The sequence below is a fragment of the Monoraphidium neglectum genome (assembly GCF_000611645.1).
Source record: "Monoraphidium neglectum strain SAG 48.87 unplaced genomic scaffold scaffold00223, whole genome shotgun sequence".
In the NCBI taxonomy this organism is placed as follows: Eukaryota; Viridiplantae; Chlorophyta; class Chlorophyceae; order Sphaeropleales; family Selenastraceae; genus Monoraphidium; species Monoraphidium neglectum.
In genome coordinates this window covers 23,821-33,844 of record NW_014013405.1, presented here as the reverse complement: position 1 = coordinate 33,844, position 10,024 = coordinate 23,821, and the positions used below count along the sequence as shown (strand labels likewise).

Genomic DNA, 10,024 nt, shown 5'->3' with positions numbered 1-10,024 from the left:
CTCCTCCCCCCGCTCAATAAGCCAAAACAACAACATGCATGTGCATCCCCATGCCAGCGCCGCGGCAGCCCCCCGCCCCACCTCTACGACGCTCGCGCCCGCCAACCTCGTCTCCCCTTCCCCACTAACCTCGGACCCCCCGCCAACCTCGGACCCGCAGGTCCGCGCGATGCAGATCATCGACGAGCTCGAGGTCAACAGGCGCGGCCCCTACGGCGGCGGCCTGGGGCACGTCGGTTTCACCGGGTCCATGGACATGGCCCTGGCGCTGCGCACGATGGTGATCCAGACGGCGGCGCGGGACACGCTGTATTCGTACAACGGCCCCGACAGCCGGAGGGAGTGGGCGGTGCACATCCAGGCGCGTGTGATGGGAGCGCGTGTGTGTGTTTGTGTGTGTGTGTGTGTTTCTGTGTGTGTATACAGAGGGGGGCTCCAGTGTTGTGGCGGAAGGGGTGCTTGTGCCTTGTCAGTGAGCGGACGGGGCGGGGAGTCTGTGAGGAGCGGTGGATGGAATGGAGTAGCCACCCCATGCCTGAATGGCCGGCATGTCCGCACAGCCGACAGGGCTGGCCCACGCAACCAGGGCCCGGTCGCCGAGCGGCGCCCCCGTTTGCGCGTGCGCCCCCGCTCACCCATGGGATCGCGCCCGCGGACCACCCCGGCCCCTCCCCGGGCAACCTTCCTCGTCTGCTTGCCTCACACTCATGCACTCCCGCGCCCCGCCGCCCATTTGGGAACACCCGTCTCTTTAAACGTACCCGCAGGCCGGCGCGGGTCTGGTGGCGGACAGCGTGCCCGAGCTGGAATACGAGGAGACGATCAACAAGGCTGCCGCCCTGGGCCGCGCGGTCGACCTCGCTGAGCAGGCCTTCGTGAGCGCCCAGGGCCATTGACCCGCCGCTGATGCGGCGCCCCCGGACCGCGGCACCACGGCGGAGGGGCTTGCGAGGCGGGGAGTCGCTCTGGGCACGCTTGCCTTAATTTTTTCGCTTGGTTTGATGTACCGCAAACAGCAGGCGCCGCTGGCTTTGCTCCAGCCTTCGCACCCAGGTGACACAGGCTGGCCGCCTGTATCCGCGTCCGTGTTCCTGTCGTCCAGGCGTGTTCGCACCCAGGTGACGCAGGCTGGCCGCCTTACCTGCGGCCGTGTGCCTGTCATCAAGGCTTGTGTAATCCTCACCTTCCGTTGAGCCCGATGCCACCGTGCGCTCCCCGCATGTCCAGAGGACAATACGCCAGGGTGGGGCCGGGCGGCATTGCAGGCAGCAGCTGGGGCGCTCGTTTCTCATCCACCCGGCGCTGCTTTCGAGCATCGCCTCCCTGCAAGGGCGTGTACCCCCCCCTGGACCGGCAGCCCTGCGACCTTCCACCACCATAACGCAACCGGTCATTGCATCCCCACCCTCATGAGGTCAGACCATTCACAGCCTCGCGCCCCACAGGGCAGTTCTTACATGGCGCCAAGTGCTCTGAAAACAATCGTTCGACTGTTGATGGACCTGTTGCACTTCAATGACACAGCAAGCGCGCGTTTTGACAGACCAAGACACATCTCAGGGCTTTACTACTGATATCCCAGCCCAAATGCCGCCATCAGCGCACAACACGTTAGCTGGGCACAGGCAGCTCGGCCTGGCGGTTGCAGGGCAGTGTGGCAGAAAAGGGCATGTGCCGCAGAGCCGCGCCTTGCACGAATGACTCTGCAGCGCTGACCACAAAAGACTTCTGCTGCAGAGCAGGCCAGTGACAAACGAAGGATGTCGGGAATAAGGTGGTGACGCTGCCTCCTAATCGATTGATCAACAAGTGTGATGACGCCCTGGACCCCGAATGACGTTTTCCACTATTAGCCAAAAGGCAGTATCACCAATTCCTGTTGGGCGCGCTTTGAATGGGGCACAACTGATTCGGCTGTGAAAAACAGCACATGGAAACCTGGAGAGTGAGGTGGGGACGCGGCAACAGGGATGCCGCAGCCCAACAAAGGGAAGCATGCGCTTGGTAAAAGTGCTGCCGAGCGCAGGACGCCACCACCCCACCACTCATAAATTGTGGGTGTGAATCAGAGTTATCAGTCTGGCTTGGAAGTGCAATGCTGCGTGCGGCCCGTCATGCGGGCTGGGGCACAAACCAGGACAGCCCCGCAGGCTGGACCCGCACAGAGCCGCCCTTGGCCACGGATGTGCTGGTGCTGCTACCGCCCATGATCAGCGGCGCAGAGCACTGGGTCCCGTCAGCTGCCGCGCCGCTCTTCACTGTGACGGCCGTGACGGTGCGGTTGGCGCCAACCTCGATTGCGTACGACAGCGCGCACGCGTCGCGCGCCTGCCTGGCCAGGAACGCGGCCCTCAGGTCGTCGAGCTTCAGGGAGGTGAGGGGCCACGAGGCATACTTGCCAAACTCGGCGACAACGGCGTCCACCCAGCGCATGGACAGGCTCTTGCCGGAGCCGTCCAGGATTGCGAGGTTGGCTTGGTGCTGCGGGAGTTGAGGTGTGGGGGGCGACATGAAGGGACATGGGTCATGCCTGCCCCAGAAGGGCGCGTCGTAGCAGAGTGCATGCAAGCGGGCGCCGAGGAAGCGGCAAGCTAGAGACAACGGTTGCACAGTGTCCGGCCTTGTGTGCCATGCATTGAAGAGCACCGGAGCAACCCAGCAACCTTGCTCTGGAATTTCTGGCTGCAGCTGGCAGATGTGCATGTGGGGCAGGCATCATGCAGGCATACCCAACCTTGGCAAGCAGCGTGCGCAGCACGACTTCCACAGGGACCATGGAGGCGGTCACACGGGAAATCCTTGCCAGATGCAACCACCGACTCTACCCATCCTTTTATACACCCGTCCTTGAGCCCTGAACCCAGGCGGCAGCCCGCCTGACACCCGAACCCACCATCATGTACGGATCGTGGCGCAGCTTGAACAGCTCGCGAGACACCCGCGCCGCCTCGCGCTGCATCAGGTCAGCGATGGTCGAGTCACCACCAAAGAACGACCTGTGCGGATGGATTGCATGAGGACGCGGTTGAGCGCGCAGGTCCAGATGATATCTTAGTCACTGCACCATGGGCTTAGTCACAGCTTCGGCGAGGCATCACAGCATCACACCGGCATTGAGAGACACGCTGATTGCGTGCAGGGCGAAGGCAACCTGGTGCTAAATGCCCATCACAATACGACAAAAGACATATAAGACCGCCAGCTCACCTGTACAGGTTGTTGTACAGAACCATGTTTTGAGTGGGAGTCGAACAGTTGTAGTAAATCTCAGTGGCAAACCTCGGCAGGATCTCGAAACCATCGAAGCCGTTGGTGGCCTTGTTGGTCAACAGCATGTGGTGGGGGTTGTTGGTGTTCATGAGGAAGGGCCTGCGAGGGTGAGAGGCAGATAGAGTGAGGCAGGGAGGCAGGAAGATCACTGTCTTACTCGTTCTTGAGTGTAGATTTTTTGAAATACAGCTGCCAATGTTGCCAGTCAACGGGACTGCACATGCGAGTCTACTTCCTGCCAGCTGGCAAGGGGAGAGATGGGGGGGTGCCAGGAGTTCAGTGCGCAAATGCCAGCGCCATGCGTTGATTTGCAGGCGAAGAGCCGTGTCTGAAAGTGTCGGGCCTGCTCTTACCAGGTGTTGTCCCCGGTGCCGCAGACGACGCCGTGGCGCGCCAGGGAGGCGAGCGCGTCGCCGTTGCGGAGGCCGCTGATCTGGGGTACATTCCATGAAGGAGGGACATGGACGACATCAATTTCAGCAGCTGCAAAGCCGGAGTATGGGCCGACCAGCTTGTGAGCGCGTTGCAGAGCAACACACACGCCACACACCGCCCCGAGTCGGGGAGCGAGGCCCAAGCCCCTGCAGGGGGGGCCCTCAAACGTGCACAGCGCAGCCGGCTGGTTCACGCGGTGAACCGGGCTTTTCCGGGATATCACCTGGGGTGTGACCATGCACTTGCTGCTGTAGGACTTGCGCGACGCCAGGCTCAGGTATGACTGCAAGGGGGACGTGGCAGGCAGGCAGGCATACCCAGAGCAGCGGCAGTGCGTCATCGCAGGGGATTGGGGTATGCTGGGTAGGGGCACCATGGCAAACATGGGCTTATCACATGCAAACAGTGCAACCTCGGAACGTACAAGCAATGACTGCATCGCGCGGCGGCTGCGCATCAACCCTTTGCTCGGCCCAGCAGGCAGGAGCGGTGGCACCCCAAGCGGCACACCGCCATCTGCATGTTGAGCTCGATCTGGATGTCGGTGTCAAAGGACGTAGCGTTGTCCAGGTTCTCGTGGGAGAACTGAGGGGGGCGGCAGGGGTTGGTGGTTATTGGTTGATGGTCGTTTCTGTGCCAGGCATGACAAGGCTGGGGCCCATTGCAATGGGAGGGTAAAGCAGGCCGCGGACAGCGGTGGCTTAAGGCGGGCTGGCAGCTGATCATGGACGCCCAAGGTGCCGAGAGCAGGCACACAGACCCAGGCCAAGAGGCAGCCTCTTGTGACGCCACAGAGTAGGTTTTGCAGCCAAGGCCGCCCATTGAAGGGAGAACCCACTGTGTGGTGATCGTAGAAAAACCCGTCTGCCTGGCCGTTGGTGTTGGTGATGATGAAGTTGGCCAGGGGGTCGCCGGCGCTGAAGTCGGCGACGTTCCAGGTGGCATTGTTGGTCTTGGTGCTCTGTACAAGGTGCGATTTGTGATTTGAGGTCAGAATATTTTCTCTGGGCAAATAACCGGTCAGGGGGGACTGTTAGAGGCAAGCATGAGTGTCTGCAAACGCAGGTTGACTCCGAGTCAAAGACGAGTCCCAAATTGGCCTTGCACAGTGCAAATTTTGGCCAGCCATGGTGCGGTTTGCCCAGACCACCCGTGCGTCTCACACCTGGGCGGCGCGATTAACGCCAGAGCCCAGGGGCTTGGCCCAGTCCTGATGATGGTGAGAGGGGGGAGGGTGGCACCGAAGCATGGATGGGAGCTGCTGTCCTCCTTTCTTTTTTGGGGCTCGCGTCACCAACAGCTGTCAGTTGTCAATCACATACTGCAGTGCGTGTGCACGCAGCAGGTGGCATCCCGCAACTGCAGGCTATGGCGCAGTCAAGGAGATGGAGCCCAAAGTCGAGCATGCGCAAGCGGCCCGCGCACCTTGGTGCAGTTGCGGCAGAACGTGGGCTGTGTGGCGGGGCAGGCGGCCATCCCAATGAACCAGCAGGAGCAGCCGAGGGTGACATACTCCGGGAAGTCAATGCAGCTGCGGTCATCCACGTCAATGGGTGACACGTTGGTGGTCTTGACCGTGTTGGCAACCTGCTCGAGCACGCCGTTGCCATTGTAAGGCAGCTCGTACCTAGGGAGGGCGTGGTTGGGGGTCCGGCAGGTCGGCCGGCGCCTCATCTGATGTTTAAGGTGACCACGCTCGTGTGCACAAGTTGCTGGCTGCCAGGCCAAGGCAGCCGCGGCGGCGGCTAAGAGAGCCAGCAAGCTGTTACCACGCAGGGGGTCCCATGTTGGCGCCAGCTCACGTAATTGAAGTGCCTGGCCTGGACGCGGCCAGGGCGCTGCGCCAGGTGAGGTGGGCCTGCAGGTCTGGCACTGTCGCGCGGTACTGGGTGAGCGACCCGACCTTCAGGTTGGCGTCAAACTCTGGGGGAGGCGGGCGGTCAGGGGGTATGGGGTGACGGAAGGGATGGGGGCGGTGGCGACAGCAGGGACGCGCGGGAGGGGGGGATTGGGCCAGGGCAGTGTTGTGCGGGCCGGGGTGCTTCAGCGGCGACGGCCTGGGCATGTCAGCTGGCAATTTGGGTGGCTTGTGGGGCCTCGTCCATCATATGACTAATAAACGCTCGGCGCACAATGGCGAACAGACGCAACAGCGTGGTAAGGGCTGGCCGCGCCATGGCATGCGTATCGGCAGTGAATGTATTTGGCAGGGCGGTTGCAAGGCAGGGCTGCGCGCCCCACCTGTCGCGAGGAAGAAATCATCTGAGGGATGGCCCAAGCCAGGGGTTGGGAGCGAGTGGTGGGGGAGGGCAAAAAAGGGGGCGCATTGGTGGGTGGCGGGCTCTGCATATGGCCTCTGCATTGGGCTTCGTGCACGCCTTGAAGTGCGTACGCGCGGGCAGCGCACCCTGGTCGTATTCGTCGGGCTGCAAACTTCCAACTGACCGCCCCAGCATGGCAGGGGGAGCCAGTTCACCCAGGCAGGTGGAACCCTGCTTGCTCGCGCTGGCTTGCTGCCCGATTCTCCAATGGGCAAGGTGACGCGGCGGCTGCGTCGGCGATGCGGGGCAAACTCACCAAAGTGCACGGTCAGCAGCGAAATGCGCTCCCCCGGGATGAGTCCCTGGAGAATCCAGGACAGAGACACGTGACCCAGCACCTGCAGCCACAAGACACAGCGAGCGCAAGCGCGCCAGGACAGCAGCGGGCGGCGGCGGCGGAGGCATTGTCGGCAGGGCTGGCGGAAGGAGCCACGTCTGTGGCTACATGGTCAGGCCGACCACGCACAGCGCTTGAACCCTTCAACGATTAAAGGTTTCAACCTTAGTCCAGCCTGGTCCCTTTCAATCATGACGATCTGTAAGCTCGAGCCCTCTGGTCTTATTCTCGCTTCACAACAGTGCACTCACCAGGCAGGTGGTTGACCAACCGGCGCAGTCATGCATGAACGCCAGTGACTCCCGGCCATCCCCAAACTTGACCAGCGTGCCGGCAACGTTGGCGCCGACCATCAGGACGGGCGTGGACTGGCAGGGCGGGTGCAGGCCGGTGGCGGCAAAGTCGCTGGCCCACATTGAGCAGGTGGCCAGCGGCGGCGCCGAGCCGGAGCCGGGGCACCTGCACGCGGTAATGTCATCAACAACATGAGCGGCGACGGGCGGGGGAGGGGGGCACGCACAGAAGTTGGCAGGCGGGGTCAAGGCGGGGCGCTGCCGGCATGCCGAGGCACTGCACCCGGGCGTGTGCGTGTTGTGTTTTGAGTCGGATGGGCAAGATGCGTGCCATCAGCGCTCCGGAAGAGAGCACACGCAGGTAAATCGCACGATCGGCTGAGCTCAGCAGCCATGCGACCCCCTCACCTGTAGAGGCCGCTGCTGCTGAGCGGGGCCGAGGGGAGGATGCCGGACGCCCCCAGGGGTGCGGCGGCCGTGAACTTCATGGTGACGTCAGCTGAGCTGCAGGCGGTGGTGTTGACGTCGATGCCCACGTTGGTCGGCCACGCACCAAACTTGACGGAACGGGCGCCTGGAAATATGTGCGGGGGTGGGTGAGGTGATGTGTGTGGGTGTGGTCGTTGGATGTGCACGTGCGCATGCTTGCGCACGCTCTTGCGCGCATGTGTGCGTACGTGTGCGAGGAGTAAGGTGCGAATGGGGTGGCTGGATGGGTCATGCAGCTGCGGCACGAAATGAAGGGTCTGCTGGTTTCACAAGCTGGCGGCGTGGCTTGGAGGCCTCAGGCGTGCCGTCGGCTGCATCACCGTCACTCCACTACCGGCAATCGCCAGATGAGCGCTGCGTCTGGGCGACGACACACCACCTCAAAACAGCAGTGCTCAAGTGCTGCAGCTCGTCAAACCCGAAATGCATGCATGGGTGTCGCAAGCCTTCAGCCCAACACCCAAAGGCACCCAAACGCAATCGTTGCCACCTGCCTGTGCGGTTCTGGTAGTCCCAGATCGTGAGGACCTGTGTGCTGTTGAGGTGGCCCATGGCCTCGATATTGGGGTACCTTGGGGCAGCGGGCGTGGTGGGCGATTGAATGCTGAGGAAGAGGGTTTGGTCCAGCTGCAAACCACCATCGCATGCTTTGGTAGCCTCCCATCACTGCAATGCTTCGCTCTTGCAGCTTCCATACGGCTGCCCACGCCAGCTGCCGCGGCAGCGCGCCATGTCAGAACCACACACACATCCTGGCGCTGTTCCTGCTGGCGCTGCACGCTCACATGATGTACCCGGCAAAGTTAGCGGAGCCGTCGGGGGCCCACAGCAGCTGGGTCAGGTTGAGGGGGTTGCTCTTGTCGTAGCGAGCGACGGTGTAGGGGGCGCCATAGCCCAGCAGGGTGGACTCCAGGAAATCAATGTTCCAGCCTGAGTTGGTGTTGGGGTGGATCAATGCAGATTGCGGGGCGGGGTGCAGCGCAGGGGAGTGCTTATCCCAAGCACGACGCAGGTGCGAGGGAAGGCTGCCATGTGCGGGCGGCAGGCGGCTGAAGTGGGCAGTGCGCGTTCGGGCCAGCCGAGGCAAGCCAAGGCACACCGCCGGCTGATGCATGCGTCATCAGGGGACAGCGCGTGCGGTCCGAGGCAACCGCTGCGAGTCGTGCAGGACGGCGGCAGGCGGCCTGGTGTAGTTGTTTCAGGGCCGTTGATGTGGTTTAGGCACCAAATCCTGATTGTGGAAGGATCCCACACCTTACCTGGCACTGTGAGGACGAGAGTGTTGAGTTTCACGACCAGTGCCGAGGCGCCAGGGACCGCAGTCAAAGCAAGACAGCCCACGATCAGCGTAGCATAGGCCACGACGCTCTGAGCCATCTCGAAAGGTCAACGCTGTGACACACAACGTCCCTGTCAAGCCTAGCGTCCGTTGGAGAGCAGTGTTGCAAAACTGTGTTGCACAGTTGTGTCGTGGAGCTGTGTTGCAAGGAGCTACCAATGAAGTTGCAGCGAGAGATCTCACAACAAATGGTGGTGCAAGGGTATTTGCAGTGGATAAAAGTCATTAAGAGGGCGTTTCGTGGTTCTAGAGGGTTCGTTCGAGCTCTGCCGAGGCTGCATGTGGAAGGAGCCGGTGCTGGCTGCGTTGCGTCCGCAGGGCTCCTGGTTCCAACGCGAGATTTGATGAGGATTGCAAGGTCGTGTTTAATTTCGTGGCCCTAGTTCCCGCAAGCGCCAAAGCACTTGCCTCGTTTCAAGGTTGAGGCACGCCAGCCTCCGGAACCATGCCAACCAGCTCCGCCTCATCCCCCTCCTCGTGGCCCTCACCAGTGTGGTGATCGTAGCAGCGGATTCCATTGCATTTGGCCCCTCGTTCATGGTAAAGGGAGGCCTGGACACTGAGGGCTGTGGGCGCCTCGATGGGCCCTGCTGCGTTAGCAAGAAGGCAGGCGCCGCAGGTGCCGCATTAACCTTGCTTGCGTTCCTGTCCAGACGCGCTGCCTTGCCTATGGAAGCAAGACCCAGCCCGCCTGCGACGGTAAGGTTGGCATCTGCACGCTGTGCTGCCGCCCGAGGCACCACCCGCATGTTGCTGTGTGCGTGCCACACAGTGACTGCCCAAGGCCACGCGCCGCCAGCACTGCAACGCCTCTCATGCCACCCATCGTCATTGTTACACTCACGCCCAAATGAGGTGCGTCCACCGTGCATGGTCCCCGCGCCCATACGGCTTTGGTTTGTCAGACAGGGGGCTGTTCAGGGTGCGATTGATTACCGCTGTGATGCTGTGACCTGTGCAGGGCGCGTGCGTGTTTTGATTGTCCAAGGTTGTATGCCAACTGGGGATGCACCTTGAGGGTCAGGCAAAGGCATTTGCGAAGTCCATGAGCACGCAACATGACATCCTGGCGGCTACGGATTGAGGCCGTGCCGCCCTGGATGCGCAAGGAGGCCTTGCACCCCCAAACCTTTGTTGCGGCGCCAACATGCACTGGCGAATAGACACGCCAGCGCCGCAGCCCGCAGGTGTGCAAGCACTCAGCTGTGAGGTCTGTAGTGCAACACAGGTGTCAGCGAACTGACCAGCAAGCAACGCCCGTCTGATCGGGGTTGTCACCGCATCACAGACCATAAGAGGGGTTGCCGAGGGGTACGCACCGCCAAGCAGGTGGTGGAATTTCAACGCCAGACAAAAAGCTCCAGCATGGAACGCGCCAACTTTCTTGATGTCAAACCTGGACAGGCAGGGCATATGCTCTACAGTGCAGTGTGGTAGAAAAGGGCATCGATTTGCTGCAGAGCCAGGCCTGGGAATCTCAACGGCAACAGAATTATTGGGAAGCAACTGCGTGCCGCTGCGACAACAACAACAATCAGCT

The 10,024-nt window shown here is 61.8% G+C and overlaps 2 protein-coding genes across 2 annotated transcripts; one reads left to right on the top strand and one right to left on the bottom strand.

Moving 5' to 3' along the window:
- Window positions 1–34: 34 nt before the first annotated feature.
- Window positions 35–896, top strand: MNEG_2063 (anthranilate synthase component I; the record flags this gene model as incomplete). Its single annotated transcript, XM_014049464.1, has 2 exons — window positions 35–367; window positions 768–896. 2 exons carry the CDS (start codon window positions 35–37, stop codon window positions 894–896), a joined length of 462 nt encoding a protein of 153 aa, XP_013904918.1.
- A 1,216-nt stretch (window positions 897–2,112) lies between these two features.
- On the bottom strand, window positions 2,113–8,522 carry MNEG_2062 (hypothetical protein; the record flags this gene model as incomplete). Its single annotated transcript, XM_014049463.1, has 17 exons — window positions 2,113–2,481; window positions 2,894–2,996; window positions 3,208–3,369; window positions 3,624–3,703; window positions 3,929–3,988; window positions 4,216–4,290; window positions 4,544–4,666; window positions 4,871–4,915; window positions 5,131–5,332; window positions 5,508–5,628; window positions 5,947–5,967; window positions 6,283–6,364; window positions 6,615–6,822; window positions 7,065–7,160; window positions 7,636–7,716; window positions 7,931–8,075; window positions 8,405–8,522. The coding sequence occupies 17 exons, from the start codon at window positions 8,520–8,522 to the stop codon at window positions 2,113–2,115; spliced, it is 2,091 nt and encodes a 696-aa protein (XP_013904917.1).
- Window positions 8,523–10,024: the final 1,502 nt, after the last annotated feature.